The 19,528-nt window shown below is 32.4% G+C and overlaps 1 protein-coding gene across 3 annotated transcripts in view; it reads right to left on the bottom strand.

The window, feature by feature from the left end:
* Positions 1-19,528, bottom strand: part of LOC106784870 (T-lymphocyte activation antigen CD86-like) — a 277,467-nt gene that overhangs the window by 92,424 nt on the left and 165,515 nt on the right. For all 3 annotated transcript variants that reach the window (XM_014744840.1, XM_014744855.1, XM_014744848.1), the window contains exon 3: positions 15,064-15,257. In XM_014744840.1, the coding sequence (XP_014600326.1) occupies positions 15,064-15,257 (194 nt within the window). The remainder of the gene's footprint in view (positions 1-15,063; positions 15,258-19,528) is intronic.

Below are 19,528 nucleotides of genomic sequence, written 5' to 3'. Positions count from 1 at the left end.
GAGTACACAAGACTCCGGTAGCTTCCTTTTTTTTTTTTTCTTTCTTTTTTTTTTCTTCTTCTTCATCGTTTTACCCTTATTTCTTTCCATCCTTTCTTTTTCTTTCTTTACTTCTCTTTAAACGACACCTTGGAACGTGTAGTACGTTCCTGCTGGAGGTTGCCCGAAAGAGAGAGAAAATATATGTGTGTGTGTGTGTGTGTGAGAGAGAAAGACAGTGAAGGAAAGGGTTGAGGAACAGTTGAGTCACGCCTTAGTGCATTTCCCAAGCTTTTAACGAGGCTCTCGTAAAAGACTAGACGACAGGTAACGTCGAAGACCTTAAGCTACCGTGTAGCTATGGATACGAAATGTGTGTGTGTATGTGTGTGTGAGAAATATGTTGGATAAAGTTTAGATGATATGCTACTGTTGGTTGAAATGAACGAACAACCGTAACACATCGCCGTGTCTTCGTCGTTTGAAAAATGAATCATCTTCTTCCGATCCTTCCTTTATTATTATTACTTTTTTTTTTGCTTCTTCTTCTTCTTCTTCTTGTTAGCAGCTTTTCGCTTTTTCTCATATCTTCTGATATTTTATAAAAAGGATCGTGTATAAAAAGAACCTGAGGATTTGATATCCGAGAAGCTGCAAGAAGATATCTACGTTTTGTTGGTGAGTTCCTTTATATATTATAAGGAACCGAGATCGTGTGTTCAATGTTTATGATGTCGCTTATAGTTCACTGTTAGCCCCTCTAATGTCTCCTCTATTGTCGATTTTTTATTCATATTTTTTTTCTTTTTTTCTTTTATTCAAAAATATTTTTCTTATATCATTTTTGTTCAAGGTGGGATTTTTGTATCGTAATATCTTTATTGAACGATGATGAATGGTTTTATTAAATACACATCTCTTTAATAAGGTAATGATTAAAATAATAATAATAATAATAATAATAATAATTGGGACGAAAGAAAAATGAAAAGGAAATAAATAGGAATGTAATTATGATAAGTAAGCGTTATGAAAATAATAAGATAGTAATTATTGATAACATATATTTTCTATCATAACTCATTGAACTATCAATTCTCCATGGACCATGTCGATTGTCAAATTGTCGCGCGTTATTAATTGCCTCGGCAAGTTCCGTTCAGGGGAAGAGAACGAATTAGGATTGTGGATTAACCTGGAAGCTAGGGATCTACTAATGCTGGGGATCAAGGGATTTCGGTAATTCGGAATTCGGATTCTGGGTACTTACCACAACTACATGCTACTTTTCTTTTCTTTGATAGTTTCAAAATCCTTCTAATATGTTTTTTATACTTTTCTGATTTCAATGATAATATAATTATTTTGGATTAATATTTCACGTCTCTCCCCAACCCCCCTCCTAGTTTAATTGAACCGAATTATGCATGAAATTATACCAGTTAAAAAAAATTGAGTCATTGATGTCATTTGTTAAAGAAACACGTGCACTATTTTGGAAACAATTCATTATATACAACATAAGTTAATTTATGTATACAATTCATTAAAAGACGAAATGTTTTCTTGGCATTGCAATAATAAATGAAACGCAAAATGGTTCACAGTGAAAAATTAACAAAATGATAATTGATCTGTTAATGCATAATGCAATTCTTAATAAAATAAACAGAATCATTGTATATGCGATTACGCGATAATATATATACAAAATAATTATTATTACAAAAATCAGAACTTGTTGTATCGAAATATTTATTGAAATGTAATATCTTTTCTCTTTCGATTCTCTTTTTTTTTTTCTTTTCACATTTATAAGAAAATCTATTTTCGATGATCGTCGAGCTCGATTTTCTTTGGATCGAAGTATCACAATGCCAATTTCGGAAATAACTTTCTCGAGCATGAACGTAGTCCTGTCCTGTCTACGAAATAACGGATCGTCTTGCAGCTTGAAAAAGAAAAGAGGGAAATGGGGGAAGGATGGTAAGAAAAGGGAAGGTATCTTAGAAGAAAAGATGGAAGAAAAAAAAAAGAGAGGAGGTGAAAGAAAAAGAAAAAGAAGACAGATTCTTTCTGTATATTGTGACAAGATTTATGCTTGGAGATAACGAAACGTGACGGTGAGATAAACCTAATAAAATATAGACACGCATAGATTAACAAATTGTTGTCACGATATAATAATGCATCGATTATGAACAATTGTTGCATGAACGGGTATCGTTAATTTAGGGATATACGAAATTTTCACTTTTTTTTTTCACTCCATTCTTTTTAAAATTATCTATTGTTTAAAAAAGAGTAAAAGAAATTGATTCAAAGTGATGTACAATCGAGACATCTCTACCCCATAAGCCAATCGGTGAATTATATTTTATAAATTCTTTTTGATCACACAGACACCGAATCTCACTTTCAAGAAAGTGCACGTCCGTGTAATACCTAAGTCTACTTTGAGGGTCGAATATCGTCCTTTTGTTTACTTGACTATCGGACCACGAGAATGTTCTCTGTCTACGTTATTTTCTCTTATCCTTCTCCATTTCTCTGCTTTTCTCTTCTCCGATATCATGTTTTACATCTCGTAGTAAACTAATTTCCTTTTGTCTGATTTTCAATAAAAAACAGAAACTCCTTTTATTTAGTTGTTTTACTTTATAAAATAACTGTAAAAATACGTTATTGCAGATATCATTTTCAAACTAACGTAATTTATCAGAAACATGTATTTATGATTTAATATTATCCAATTAAATGATTATAAAAATAATCTATGTCATTTGAGATATTAGAAAACATTTTGTCAAATAAAATTTTAAAAATTATATAGCAAAATTATTTTAACATAATTCATAAAAAATAAATATCTGAGTTATATAAAAAAAATAATTTTCGTAGTCATCAGCTCATATCTATTTATATTCATATCCTAAAACTTCTTCAAAACCATTTCAAACGTATTGAGATTCAAATCGAAGATATTCGAGATAAAATAAGGTAAGACAATCAGAAAAAAAGATTTTCCAATGTGTTTCGAAACGTATTTCACAAAATATAATATTTTCGTTATACTTTATCGAGAAAAATCTTGTTCACCCTTGAAGAGCCCAGAATAGAAATATATCTCAATAAATAAAATGGCTTGGGTTACCTCTGACAAAAATGCCTATCGAGAAGTGATATCGATTATAAATCGAATAGAAAAAAAAAGAAAAAGAAAAAGAAAAAGAAAGAAAGAAAGAGAGAGAGAGAAAAAAAAAAGAAAAAGAGGGAAATTCGCAGGAGTATTACAAAGAACCCTTGTCCTACTTTCCTTCAGAATAAACGTGCCGTGGCTGGACGGATTATTCGTAGAGAAGAGGTACGAACGAACGAACGAACGAACGAGAGATAAAAAGAAGGAAACAGATAGATAGATATACACTATAGATAGAAAAAGATAGAGAATTGGTTGGTGATCATCCTTCAGAAAACTGTTTCAACTGGTAGAATCTCAGAGAGAAAAAGAGAGAAAGAAAGGGAGAGAGTAAGATGAAGAAGAATTCGAACGATGAGGGATTCACCATAAAATCCTAGAAAAGATCGTTCGCGCTCTCTTATTCGTAAGAGTATGATCGTAGGTGGATCGACCGTTACGAGATTCGATCTAAACGTCTTTCGGTCGTACTATATTTTAGCTTTTCTAGCCTTCCAGCGATGCTAGTAGCTAGGTGTCCGGAAAAGAGATCCTTTTATGTTCGCGGAATAGTTAGAACTATCAGGAAATTTCGTCTGACTTGAACAGTCCCGTTTTTATCTCAACTTCTTCTTATTCTTATTCTTCCTATTCTATACTTGTTAGAGATATGCTTCTGCATGATTCACTGTGAAGATTCTGATTCTCTTTCTCTTTTTCACTATCTTTATCTTTGATACTCTCTTCTTAGCATCTGACCTACTTTACACAAACTATATTCCGACTCACTACTTCTTCTTCTTCTTCCTCTTCTTCTTCCTTTTCGATTGTTACAGTGTTCTCTCTTTATATCTCTTGGACGATTCCTTTACTTACAGCTTTACCTTTACTTCTCTTTTTCGTCTTATTAGATGCTTACTTTATCCCCTCTTTAGCCTGCTTCTTCTCTTCTTTCATCCCGTTCAGTCGATATTACCCATACCCTTTTCAATGACCTCCTCTCACCACCACCCCCCCATACCCTTTCCACCTTCTCTTCGTTCTTTCCTTTCTCTCTCGTTACGCGTTTATGCGCGTTCCTTTCTTTTCTTTCCTGTCTCTCCAATTTCCGTAAAGAGATTCAATGAATTTTCAAACGGTGGCTGTGCTCTGTGCCTGATATTGCGCCTGCTGTGTTGGAACGCCGTTTGCAATAACACCGTAAGATCGAACTCGTTTTGTGAAAGAAAACGGAAAAGAAAAGGTAAGTACTACCCTGGCCGTTCGCCATTATTCGAACATTCACCATATATCGAATTTCTATGACGGAATTAGGATACTTTTATATATATCTTTTTCTCTTTATAAATAGATAATATGAATGGATGTTAGACAAAATAATGTATATATATATATATAATCTGTTTATATAAAAATTATTTGAATATTGATATAGATTATGATAATACGAGATTATTGATATAAAAGTTTGTGAAAATTGACAATGAAATTCTATTTTTCGGTTTCATTTTTCGCTGTTAACCATGAATGAAATCGATTGATAGTATCGAACAAGTGCAACTTTTATTTATTTTTTTTCTCGTAAAGAATGAGAGAACTTCGAACACCAATAAGGAGTAAAGGAGATGGGAGGAAAACTATTGGTGGTAACCGAAAACATGGCTTGTTAGTTTCTTCGCTTGGTGGAAGATGCAATTGAGCGTCGAAGAGTAGGAAATGAGAAATCGAAAATACGATCGTGTTTTCCTCGGACGGTGACACGCAAGAGTGCTCACAAGTATAGGGAATAGGGCTGAGGAAAAGGAATTGAAGGAAAAGGATGGCTTTGGATTGATCGTTCGAGTTCTTGACTTGACTGCTACGGAATTTTCAATCTCCTGACAATTATACGACTTATTGTTTCACCTTCACCTTTTCACCATCTTTTCTTTGGAACTGCCTGACGTTGAAATTTGATCTTCGATATATATATATGTTACCGTCGAAGCAGGAAATCAGTCATTGCTAGTAATTCCTCGAAATTGCTATCAATGCAAAGCATTTTATGAACCTTTTCAGATTGATTTATTACTCAATATGGTATTCTACGCATAGACAAAAGAGTATACTTTAATTTAATAGAAAAATCATTAAAATCCATTTGTTAAAAGTATAAAAAATATTTACCGAAACTTTTCAAAGAAATTGCAAAGATGCACAATTTACAGCATTGCATTCTCTGACATTTTCTGCACTTTACATTTAATTTTCATAACTCTACAAAGTATTCTACGCGTAGATAAAAGAGTGTACTTTAATTTAATATAAGATTTATGAGAATGCCGAGGAATTACTAGCAATGGCGGATTTCCGGCTTTGACGGTAACATATATATATATATATATATATATATATATATATACATACAAGCATATAAATGTAGATATGTATTATATAATATATAGGAAATATGTAGTACCTGCATTTACAATGTACATTCCAACGAAATCAGAACTAACTTAATGGTAGAAATCTCTCCCGAATCTTAAATATAATCATACAGTCGACTCTATTAATTCTTCAGTAAATCATTAATTAGAGATCATTAAAATCCAGTCCTTTTTAATGAATTCAAGTCTGTTAATCTTGAAACTTTGGATCTAATATTTCAGTATATTAAATAAGTGAATACACGAAGAATATAAATTGTATTTATTTTACAATACGAATTTACAATCAATCCGAAATAATGAATTTCTCATGGGAAACCTTATATGGTTTTATAAAAATATAAATTTTCTTTGGTTCTTTATACATTAGGATATTCATCGATAGAATTTTGTTTTATCCTTCTTAGTCAAACCTCGACCCTCTTCTATCCCTCATGATGAATCAGGCAGATATCTCTCTCTCTCTTTCTCTCTCTCTCTCTCTCTCTCTGTCGATGAATTTAGTTTGCTATTCATGAGGAAATACCAAGCGGGGATATACGCGCCGCTGACGCAAACACGAAAGACACGTTTTCGGCTAGGCGCGTATATACGTACGTGAGAAGAGCGAATATTTGATCGTAGTTGTATGCTCGTTGGCCTCGACATGAATTCGAGCGGGTTTGTGGAAAATCGAGTAGTTCTAAATATAAAAAAGAGAGAAAAAAAGAGATAGAAAAAAAAAAAAAAAATAATAAGAGAAAGAAAAAGAGAGAGGAAGAAAAAAGATTATAACGTAGCAAATGTTGGGGGTGGGGTAAGTATATTGGTTTCATTATAATATGAAATGTTATAAGAAAAACATTATATCGACTGTCTCTCACATTTTGCCATTAAATTCACGGTATTTAATATTCTCGCAAAAAGTTTCAACTAATATAAAAAGAAAAAAAAGAAAAAAAAATAGGTCAGACGATTATAATTTTATTTTTATCGTTAATAAAAACGAAGATAAATTAAATTTATAGAAAATATAATGAAACAGTGGTTGATACCAAATCTGAAAAGAAAAGAAATAAAACATTTACAGCTATAACATATCTATATAATATTATAATTATTTATCACAAAAAAAGTTATTACATTTTTAACAATATTGTTTCTATTTTTTTTCTCTTTTTTTGAATTCTTCTTTTATAGGTCACATCAGATATTTATTTCATCCTAACGATACTACTCCTCTTCCTCTCTCTCTCTCTCTCTCTCTCTCTTATCCTAATCTTTTCTTGGCAAAATTGTTGAATTATTCTGTGGCTCGTTTTCGTACACATCTCTCTCTCTTTTTCTCGTAATAAACTTTCCTTTGCTTTACGACCATCTTCCTGGAGTAATTTCTTCGATGCGTTGGTCTTTACGTTAAGCTCAGTTACTTTTGCCTGTTTTATTCTCTTATCATTCTTGTAGATCTTTAAATGATCTCAGAAGAGTATTAAGTAAATTAACAAGATGATAAATACATATATAGATATATACATCGAATGAGATGAAAGGAAATTTTTCAATGTTCAAACGTATCGCATGAAAATTATTTGATTGTCAATAAATTGTATCTAACGTGATTATTTTATTTAAATTTATTAAATAAATTTACTAAATTTTATTAAAAAATAAAAAAAAAGAATAATAAGAATAAATTGACTGTTACGTGAACATTTCATTATCTTCAATACTTTCTCTTGTTGTTTTTTTTTTTTTTTTCTCTTTTCGTATCGAATTCCATATTCTGAGGAAATCTTGTGGAAAATGTAAAAATTCAATTGGATATTCAACAAGGATCGTTGCATTTGACTTTCTTCTTTTCTTTCGATAGTTTCTGAGTTGTCGACCAACGTGACCAAGTAGACGCATTCAATTGTAAACGATTTCGGAAAGAAATTTTTGAAAAATAATAAGAGACCGAGAGTATTGAAAAAGAAGTTAAGAAAGGGATCGATTTTGTGTATAGCGTTTTATACCACGAATAAGCTTTGTACATTAGCAATGTACATATATACAGATGTAGAACGGGGGATTGGGAATATTCGAAGAAAGGAGGTTGGTCACGCGTCTAAAATTGGACACGAAATACGTAAGCAGAATTGAATTTGTTAGGTAAAATCCGACGAATCCGGCATATTCTTGAAAATAAAAAAAAATGTACTGGCTAACGTTGTAGCGATAAGCGTGCAACGTGAGCGTGCTTATAGTTAAATTGTTATATCAAGATTAAATGAATTACTTCGGTCTGGAAAAGAAATAATCGTGATAATAAAATCACTTAATTTGTGTTTAAAGTCACGGAATAAGAGAGAATTCATGAAATTAATCATTATTTTCAAAATTTATCCTAATAAAATATTTCACATTTCTTTTATGATAGAAAAATTTTATTTTTAGATTTCGTATATTCTTTTTTCCAAAAGTTTTTGTAATCGTTCTGTTTGAAAAATAATCTGATTAATAAATATTTATTACATTTCATTCGATGTATGTTATCTCATTAAATTCATAAAAACAAAATAATATACCATCATTTTAAAAAAACATTCACTTAGAACAGTAACAAAGAAAGATATACGTATAGAAATATGAAAAAGGTTGAAAATAGACAAACGAGATTATACGATGGCAGAAGAATATAGGTCAAAGTTCTTTCTCATGTTTAGGTATAGTAATGTATAAGGAAACTGCAATAGAAAATCGCTTCTAGATCCTCTCTTCTTCTTTCGTCTTTCGATCGAGTGTGTCCATTTCTATTCCGCTTTCCTATCACGTTGATAGCTTGCTTGCGTGTGACGCCTAACAATGGCGTAAAAGAGAAGGAAAGAAAAAGAAAGAATGTGATAGAGTAATAGTTGGAAAAAGGAAAGAATCGCGCGGTTGGACTTGGAAAGACGAGTTGACCGTCTAGTAAGATAGCAAAGTCAGCTTAGACGTTGTACATACAGACGAAGGACTGGTAAGGGTTTAGAAAGATATATAGAAAGAGATAGAGAGAGAGAGAGAGAATACAATAGAGAATTAATGAAGAGCAAGGTAGCATACCGAAGAGATACTCGTGAGACTTGTTAGGACTTTCGACAAGTCGAGGAGTCAATTTGGTCCATTGGATTTTCGAATGGTTACAGGAAAGAGGAAGGAAAGAAAGAAAGATAGATAGATAGATAGAAAAAGTAAAGAGAGAGAGAGAGAGAGAGAGAGAAACTAACTGGTTGATATTGAAGTAAAAGAAAGGTAATCTCTTTGGTCTTAATGCAAATATTAAATTAAGTTTCGGATCGGTATTTATCTCGTCACGTACTTTCATTCGATTACGATACAACTTACATCTCCATATTCTTTAACTATCTCTTTCTTCTTATATTTCTTTTTCTTTTCTTTTCTTTTCTTGCTCGTTCTCAGCTATCCTTATTTTTATTTCTTTTTTCTTTCGAAGTTCTTTAATATTCGGTACAACAGTTCCGTTTCCAGTAAGGTATATAATTTGGCAAACCTTTTCTCGGTTTCGCTTTAAAGTCATTTATAAAATGAACCACAATTATCCTAGACGAAACGAACGATGAATAACGATGAATACTCTCACAAAGTCGTAACTTCACCGTTCGAAAACTTTGGAAGATTTCGTAGAAATATAATTATAACAACGAATCTCGTACTAATTAGCAAGAGCTTCCCTACGTTATATTCTAAGGCTACGATTGATTCCAGAGAAACGTTTCATTTTATATTACTGTTATTATAATATCTTACTAAAAGAGGAAAGATGTTTTATTTCAATCTTTTAAAAATTTCTTTTTAAAAATCTTATTTCATATTCATTATTATGTTAAATGAAATGTAAATATAAGTTCTACAATCTAACTGGAAATAATTCACTAACGGTAAGATATCTTTTTGAAATTTTCCATCCTCTTTTTATAATAATAATAATAATATAATATAACTCGTTCAAATTTATTTACTTTAATGTTTTCTTTCTCTACAACGGGAAAAACGTTCGCGTTTAATAATTTGTTTTTTTTTTTTCCCTACGAGAGATAAGTAAAACAAAAAAAGTAAAATGTTCTCGAGGGTGTTACTTGGCAAATTTTCTAACTACATTTATATTTTGCATTTTTCTTTTTCCCCTTATCTCCCTGTTACTCCTTATTTCTCTTTTCTATCCTTTATTAATACTATTACACGAAAAATATGTTCAGTTTTTTACGGGAAAAGAGAAATATCAGATCGTTGGTACGTCGATGTCGGTCGCTGCACTTCAATGGTAGAAATGTTCTCTGGAGCTCTGCACATGTCGTGACCTTTCCAACGGCCCAGCTACGAATACACACACACACACACGCATACATGAACAAAGAGATAAGCTATAGATATAGGTATTCGTTCACACAAATATACAAACATATACATGCTCGCACACACATACATCGATATATCTTTATCGTGTTAACGTCAGGTCGCCTGGATAACAAATAAAGAGAAGCAGCTAACGTATTTTATCGTCGGCACCGATGCCGTACTGGAGCCACGCAAAACGGTGTACGAGAGAAAGAAAGGAAAAAAAAAAGAAAAAAGAAAGAAAGAAAAAGTGTCGTTGGAAAATCGAGAAAAAGATGAACGAGAGAGAAAGAGATATAAAAACTCTCGAAAGACTTTACAAGCTCGCTCACCATCACCTGTGTTGGTCACGTAGGTGACCATTAAGTGACGTCACGAGTTCATCGTTATTTCAACGAGAATCTTGATCTCTGTTTGTGTGTGCACATATATATATATATATAAACATTTCCATATACTATATATTCGTATTACTTTTTTCTATATAATATACTAAAAGTATTAGGCTCAAGTTGCTCTTGGAATTAAAGAAAGTTGTATCGTCTGAAATTTCACAAGTAAAACGAAGCTCCGAGAAACCGTCCTTTACGTGCTCATTATAGGCTTCCACAGTGCTACAAAGGATTCCGTCGTCTTCTTATGTAACAACAACCCTAACGTCGTTCCATGGATTCCAGAACAGTAGAGTGAGAAAGAAAAAGTGTGGGTATTCCTGTTCTTGTACATAATATAAAGATATACAGGTGTGAGTGGGTGCATATATGTGTGCGAGAGATGTAAACGAGAGTGCCCGACACTTGGATCTCTTTCTTTCTTTTTTTTTTTTTTTCTTTTTTTTCCCTTTCGTACAATCGAATACGAGTACTTTGAATTCGTTTTCAAACTCCGATCGCAAATTTCATCCAGGTATCTAATTCTTTTGTTCGTCCGTACTATCTTTTGTATTATTCGATTCATGATTGTTCTCGTTCGGAAAAAATTGATATAAGAGCATCGATTCGAACAATTTCAAATTGCAAAAATAATATATATATATATTATAAAGAAAAAAATCGTCCAATTGATAATATTATTCTTTCGTTTTCGTGTGTGATATATAAATTCACATTATTTTTGTTAATTTTACATTCATTATAATCATATATAATGTAACGATTAAAAGAGAATTTCTTTTTCGCATAAACGTACACGTTAAAATAATTTAATAAAAGAAAATCGTTAAACTGTTAAAACCAATAGATTATTTTGTCTTCTTTTTTTTTTCTTTTGTTTCTATTGTTTGCATCGACGAGAGAGAGTTACTCACATCTCAATTTTTCACGTAACCATACACGTGCCATGAATTCAATCCGAACACGGAAGAAGAGCTTCGAACGATTTCACCTCCTTTAATGGCCACGCTCTACTTGTAATTATTGACGAAAAGTTTCATCCGCAGTCTGGAAACGAAGGATCCTTTTTCTACTAGCAAGGTTTATTCTTTCGATTTTCATGCCTGTCACGTCGTTCAACCTTCGAGGCAACGAGTATCCCAATACAGCTTTTAATTCTGTATTTGGTGCTTTCATTCGAAGTATTAGGAGAATATAATCTCTAAACCTTAATGAATTTTTATTAATAGATCTTTTCCTACAAATTTACTGTAACTAAATTTCGATCATCTTTATTTTCGAACCCTTTTTTCCTCTTACTATTGTTTATTTTTTTTTTTTAAAAGCAAACATATCTGTTTAGAATTTTTAATACAATATTGTTAATGAATTGTAAAATTACTCGGATAATTTCTTTTAAATACTTTCTTTACACAAATTTTGTGAATGCAAAACAAAAGTCTGGTATATATTTTTATATACCTTTTGAAAAAATATTTTATTTTCAGTGACATATATAATTTTTTTTACGATTTTAACAATTTAAAAATATTTTTCTATAGGGTTTTCTAACATGTTCGTATAAAATAATTTAATTAAGTATCATTAAAAAAAGATATTATTTCATCAAGTTACTTTTGTTAGACACGTCATTGCCATGTACTTGTAGAAATCAATGAAAACACTTTAAATACTTGTAACTCGACAAAGTGAATTTTAATACGAAGAGAATTCATGCGATTTAGACTCATCAATTTTACTTCAATGAATTTTTCATAAAAAATTAAAGAAAGTATATATTATATATATCTATATATTTTTAAATCCAATTATTTGTATTCAAAGTAGAATAATCTGTTGTGATTTTTTAAAGAGATTTAGTTGAAAGAGTTTTACTATTGATTCCATCATTGAACACTAAAATCGGATTAGATACACTCGAGTGAAATGGAAGAGTCGAAGAAAGAGTCCATTTTTTCGATTTATGTATGCGTTAAGCAAAACAAGCTTATCGAAGATGAAACTCTTTTTGCGTATTTTCCTTTTTGAAGTGCACTCAAGACCGTAAAGTGTTCGGTTATCCGCATGTGAATCGACTTTTCTTCCTTCTTCTTATTCTCTTTCTATTTCTTTCTTTTTATCTTCCTTTTTATCTCTATCTACACATTCATCTATATTTCTCTGTTTCCGTCCACGTGCTCCTTTCAACGTTTGTATCCAATCGATACGCGAAATATCATCCTAATAGAAAAGACGACGAAATATTATTTCGATATTGCTAAATCAAAATTATTTGCGAAAGATATTTATCGATCGAATTCTCTCAACGATGATAATAAAGAAAATCTTTTATAAATTTTTGAAAAAAAAAAAAAAAAAATTCAAATTTCCAATTTGTTAACAAATCGAACAAAATATAACGGAAATATGATTTGTCATTAAATTTAACGAACAGTCAACTCGATATTATATTTTTCATATTGAATAAACTAATAAAGAAAAAAAAAGGAGAAAAAAGAAAAGATAAAAGAATCATAGAAATCTAACTACACACAAGCGAGATAAGTATACAATATTATTATTTTTATTCTTGTGTGTTTTCCACTTGTATGAAATATGATTTAACTTTAACATTGAGATAGGTCGTGAGAAATCACTTTTTATCGGCTGAAATCTAGTATTTTGTCTCGTGTCAGGTAAGAGATTTATTGTTGTCGTAAATGTCGTATGCGCCTAAAGTAAGACAAATTCGAGATAACTGCAAGATACGAGATAGTGTAGCAACTACAGTACCTACCTCAATAATATTTTGCAATACTTGGTCGTTTCTATTTATCTATTTCAATTTAAGTAACTTTAAACAACTTTATCACAAGTTTTAACTTAATAAAATTGAAACGAATGAAACAACTTAAAAATCAATTAAACATTCCAATGAATTTTTATATTTATATGAAATAACAATTTTGTAATTAACCATATCATATACTTTTACATATCTATATAAAAAATATTACAAGAGAATTTGTAACATAGTGATGAAACAGACGAAAAATGTTATATAATATGTACATACGTATAACAACACACTTTTGTAATATTAACATTTCAGTAAAATTCTACGCACGGCACGTACCGTGCGTTTTTTTCATCATTTATTCATTAGCTTTTTTTTTTAACTCGAAACATGAAAACAAGGGAGAGAGAGAGAATATAAAGTCTTTCTCTATTTTAAACGTGTTGCAACATGCGGCAATAATTGTCCAAGATCCACAACGGACAAACATTATATATTGAAAGCACCTGTACCTTCGTTCGATGGTACTGTCGAGTAGCAGAAGGGTTGGAATCGAAAGTCGAGGGGTTTAGTAGGAGACCGAGTGCACTTTCGCGATGATGCACCCCCTATGGTTTCGCTCGAGACAGCCGTTCGTTCTCCCTTTCTCCATTGTGTCGCTTAAAATATTGACACTCGATATTTTGTAGTGCGTTCGGTGCTGCCACGAGAAAAAAAGTAGAGTTAGGAGAACGAGAGAGAGGGAGGGGGAGGGGGAGGGAGGGAGGTAGGAAGAGGGAGAAAAAATATACAGGAAGATGAACATTTACGTGTATACGCTTCTCATAATGGACATGTCACCCCGACTTCACCCACCCCTTTTTCTTTTTTTTTCCTTCTATTTCTTTCTGTCTTTCCTGCTTTTTTCTTTTTTTATACACTTTCCTTTCTCTCTCTTTCTCTTTCTCCCTTTCTCTCCGATCCTTTTTCTTTTTTCTCCAACGTCGATTATAATTTCTCTTTCGTAACTTCCCGCACTACGTTTCTCTTCCCTTCGTAATCCGTGTGCTTTGCTTGCGTCATTTCAAAGAATGGATTTTCCTCTCTCGCGTCGTTCTTATTTCAGTCAAAAAGGTACACGAAGGGTTAGGAATGAGAGAGTATGTGATATTAATCCTTTGAGTAGTGAGTTTTCATAGTACCTTTGAGGCCGGCTTGTCGAAATACATACTGGAACGTGGATGAGTCTTTTCTTCTTTGTATTTTTTTTCTCCTTTTTTTTTTCTTCTTTTTTGTTTTTTTTTCTTTCTTCGGACAACAATTGTTTCTTTTTGTTAATAATCAATATGTGGATTTTTAGATATTATATTCACTCGTAGGTAAAGAAACTAATTTTGAGAAAATAACATTAAAATCTATGGGGGTGATATTATATATATATATATATATGTATATGTGGAGCAAGCGAATTAAGCAAATAGTAATCTGTCAAAATAGTATGATTAAACATACATTAATGGTAGTACTGCTTCTGCGCAAAATTTCAAATTTATGTGTAGATATACGTACAAGTTCCTACTGCAGCAAGCCGGTTAAGGTATGACGTAAATGTACGTTTCTACTGCTCAAGGGGTTAATTATTGCAGGAGGATGTTTTCCCCGCAATACCGTACGACGACCCGTTTGACGCGAGCAATTCTAATTATTATTTTACGTGTTTGAGATGTTTGACAAATTTCTAATTGGATACAATAGAAACCCTCTTCTTCTACGTTTATATTATTGTTATCTTGTAATATATACGTGTGAATAAAAAATCTGAAAATAATTCAAACAATATAAACAGACTACGAAAATATTCTTTACAAAAGTTTCAAATAACAGATGACTCATATATATATATATAGTATTTTTTACGAACATATCTATATTACTACCTGTTCTAAGTTACTACTCGCCGACTGTAAAACTCACCGTTTTGTTGCCCAAGTTTTTTACACGACAATTGAGGTACGTCGTCTTTCCTAGAAGCGCCGTCACGTTCTTGGAGGCCGACTTGTCGAAATACGGGCCGGAACGTGATGAGTCTTCTAAACTGTTTTGCTGGTAGCTGCTATCGCCACCGTTTTTCCCACTACTACCATGCAACATACTCTGACAATGAACACCTGCAACAGTATAGGGGAAAAAAGACAAAAATAAAAATACAATTAGTTTCGTCAACACACAAATGATCATCGTTTGATTTTATATTTATCTATTCGTGTTATTTTTACATTACTTTTTATTCTTTCTTTTTTTTTTTTTATATTTTTTATAATATTTACAAATATAAATAACGAATGAGAGAGAGAGAGAGAAAGAAGGGGAGAAGGAAAGAGAGAGATTGTCAAATGGAAAAAAACGTTGACGGTAAACCATAATAGTTGGTATCTCATTTCATTGAACGTCATCGGAGAATGGAATGTACACTGCGCGTTGTTCACGTTTCGAAAACGTTCGAGACTCGAGGGTAGGAAAAATATTTGAAAAATTTTCGATTCGAAAGCTTTTGCGTGTCAGTGAACGATCCAACCGATTACCGAGCGAATGCGATCGCAAATTAGCATGAGAGTCCCGCAGGGTGTTCCATGAAAGAGAGAAAACGAGAAAACGAGAAACAAGAGACGAATGACGAGATATGCATTACGAAAAGCTCCGAATAAAACGTGTAACGCGAATTACACAACATATTATAACAGTTCGAGCTAGACGATGAAGCAAGCATTTGTTTTCCTATATATATAATTGCGAAAAAGAAAAAAGAATTTCTTGACGTTTCGTTGTTGTTGTTTGTAGTTGTTTATTCTTTCTTTCTTTCCTTCCTTCTTTTTTTTTCTACTTTACACTTTCTCTCTCTCTCTCTCTCTCTCTATCTCTTTTTATTTTTTTGCTTTAAGTGGAAAATTGTATTTCTACCTCGTTTCTCTTCGGAATAGAAGAGCACGGAACACGAAAGTTTAACGACGAACTACGAAGAAGTATTAGTCGAGTGGAAAAGTAAAATAAAAAAAAAGAAAAACAGAACAACCCCCTCCAGCCCCTACCCCTGTCAAAAGAAAAAGAAAAAACTGGTTGTTGGTTCAAGGAAGGATCGGGCAGGCAAGTGTCTGTAAGGAAAGTAACGACGACGAATGCGAGGGGTTGGGTGGATAAAAGTAAAAACAAGAAAAAAAAATTGAAAAAAATGAAAGAGAGAGAGGAGTGAGAAACGGGGGTGAAGGGGAAGTGAAGGAACTAGTTTCGAGTGAAATAAAGCTCGAATGAACAATTAGAATGTAATCAATGAAACGTGGATTGTGAATTGACGGTGCGTGCATTTTCATATGTTTTCATTTATATATACACGTATGTTTTGGTAAAAAATAAAAGCAAAAGAAGAAGAAGCAGAAGAAGAAGAAGAGGAGGAAAAAGAATGGGTATGCGATAATTTCAACGAGTCTTTTATGCTTTGTTATTCGTCGTCTATACTTGCGTGTGAGTGTACGATATATTACTCTCTCTCTCTCTAACATTTTCTCTTTCTCTTTCATTCGTTTGTCAAAGATAGACTACTGGTGTATTTGTATACTTGTATTAAATAGTAAGAAAAGGAGTAGTAGTAGTTTCTTAATAAGAAAAAAAAAATATCTTTCCGACGACGCTATCACTGCGGCTTTATAAAGACATTCATTCTCTCTTTCTTATTATCACGATGATTTGCGAGAGCTCGAAATGGCCGGAATAACGTTTTGCTTTTAGCACAAAATAGGTAACACGCGACTCCCTGCACTTGGTAATGCACTTTTTTTTATATATATATAATAAAAGAAGAAAACGAGAAATAGAGTGATGGGTGGGGAAGGTGGGAGGTAGAGGTTCGGTTAGTAGGAACATTCGTGTATATATGAGTGTGTGTATGTACATTCGATTAAAATGTCACTCAAGTAGCCTGGAGCTTCGTAGTCCAGGTGATAAATGTCCATGTTTTTATCCTCGTTTTATCCTCTATCTTCTCTCTTTCTCTCTCTCTTTCTCTCTTACCCTCACTCGCTTCATTGACGGATCTCTTCCGTTACGGCAAAGTTTCAGAGTATAGCCAGTCGGCGAAGCGAGAGTCTGCATCCCCGTATAACTTTCATACGGGGAATGAAGGAGGGTTAGCTAAAAGGAAGAAACTTCGTTCTTGCAGATATTCTGCACAATCGCGTAGTATTATGTATCGTTTTAACGCTGGAGATTGCCTCCCAGCCAGTGACACGTCGACCAACCACCCCAGAGAGTTTATATAGAGAGCGAAACTCGGTTACATCGATGTCGGAATTAACGTCATACTGGCTTATGATATATTACACCTTCTCTTTTCGTCTTTCTCTTTCTTTCTCTCTCACTCTTTCACACACTCTCATTTTCTATCTTTATATTTCTTTTTCTTTCTAGAGGCTTTATCAAACTATCTTTAATATTATCTCATTTCACACACTTGACACTCGAAAACTAAGAACTCTTAATTATTAATGATAAATAGTGATCTTTAAATATGGAATATGGCATATAAATTTAATACGAAAAAAAAGAAAAAAAAAATGATAAATAGAAATATGTAAAAGAAAATATATCTCAATGTAATTATTTTCATCGTTAAATATTTCAGTCGTTTATTTTGAAAGTGGCATAAGTCACTTTATTTCTTTTTTATCTTTTTCTAAATGAAAAGATATCGTTCGATTGTAATTAGTGTTGCCATTAATTTCGATTTTTTTGAAAAAGTGACTTATGCCACTTTCTAAATAAAACGGCTCATTTAATGAATATTACGTATTTTGTAATTTATTTATAAGAAATAATGTGTATGTGTAATAAAATTAAAGGAAGAAAAAAAGAAATCACGAATGGATAGTACGATCGCGTTTGCGTGAATATACCTAAACAGTTTGCCTAAACTCTCATCTCCTAGAACGATTTGCTTTCCTAAGACGTCCTCTGAAAACCCTTTTCCATTTGTTCCTTTATTCGTGGAAATTTCCTTACCACTTTTCCGCCATATCGTTGGAGCTTTTCGAGCCTTAAGCTTTGTTACTTTACCGCGATAGTCGACGATGACGTTTTTCGTAGTTTTCTTGCTACACCACCCATAGGATTTTATCGTTGCATTTTCGCAAAATGTTCTGGACTTTAATTCGCTTTGCTACTCATTTAATGTTCCTTTATAATACGTACGTCCTAAAAACTTTCTATTCCTGACGTTTCAATGTTTTCTAATTTGCTTTTTTATTTTCCATTTTTTTCTTCTTCTTTTTTTTTTTTTTTTTTTTATGCGAAACATGAACTCTCGTATTTATTTGAAACAATAACGTATATTGCAAAATTAATTGAATTGAGAATTGAACGGGCAAATGGACGAATAAGATCTTGATAGAAATTTTTAATTACACTTTGTTGTTCTTTTTTTTTTTGTTTTTGTTTTTTTGTTTTTCTTTTTTTTTCATTGGAATAACGACGAAAAATAATAATTAACCAATTCACTTTTCGTTTCCATGTAAATTCCAATTATTCCTAACAATTTTGCGAGCTATGTGTAAATGCATCCTGTTGATGAATATAAAAGTATCTAATTAACAAATATCACACACATTTATACGAGAATATTAATAATAATAATAATAATAATAATAACAAATTATAATAATATAAAAGTCGTGAATTATATCGACAGATATGAGAAGGACACTGGTCCCCTAAAAGTGTTCACAATCGATCTGACATTTTCTCGAAAAAAAAAATACGATTGCATCTCTTAACTTTTTCTTTTTCTACCACTCGACCATCGTTTTCACCGAACAACTTTAGATCTTTTAAAGCTATTTTCTATTCAGATCACAACGGAAGGACGAAGAGTGATAAGAAGGCACGACCTACGAAAGGGTTTGCACGTGGATGTCTCGATGGACTACTGGTCGTTTGAAAGCATCCAGCCGAGGAGAATCTCTCTTAAATTTTCAGACTTTACGCTTCGCGAGTCGAACCCACCTCGTAAAATATCTACGACGAATGGTGCAAGGTGGAAGGAAAAAAAAAAAAGAAAAGGAAGGAAGGAAGGAAGGAAGGAAGGAAGGAAGAAACACCACGAACGAAGGAGAGAGAAAGCGAGACCATGATGAAGAGTGAACTACCATGTGGAAAAGAAAAGATTGGATAGAAGGAGATAGAAAACGGTTATCTTTCAATCTCTCTTTCTCTCTTCTTTCTCTCTCCACCCCAGCGTACTATCACTCGGAAATACTAGGAGGAGAAGGGACTTTTACCTGTTTTAAAATTCAAATTCACAACTTTTGCTTAAACGTCTCTGAGGTACAGTTTCTTTCTTCTCTTTCTTTTTTTCTCTTTTACAATGTGTGTATGTGTATGTGTGTGTTTGTCT

This window comes from Polistes canadensis, unplaced genomic scaffold (assembly GCF_001313835.1).
Source record: "Polistes canadensis isolate GaletaPanama2010 unplaced genomic scaffold, ASM131383v1 scaffold_2, whole genome shotgun sequence".
In the NCBI taxonomy this organism is placed as follows: Eukaryota; Metazoa; Arthropoda; class Insecta; order Hymenoptera; family Vespidae; genus Polistes; species Polistes canadensis.
This window is presented reverse-complemented; position numbering and strand designations above follow the sequence as displayed.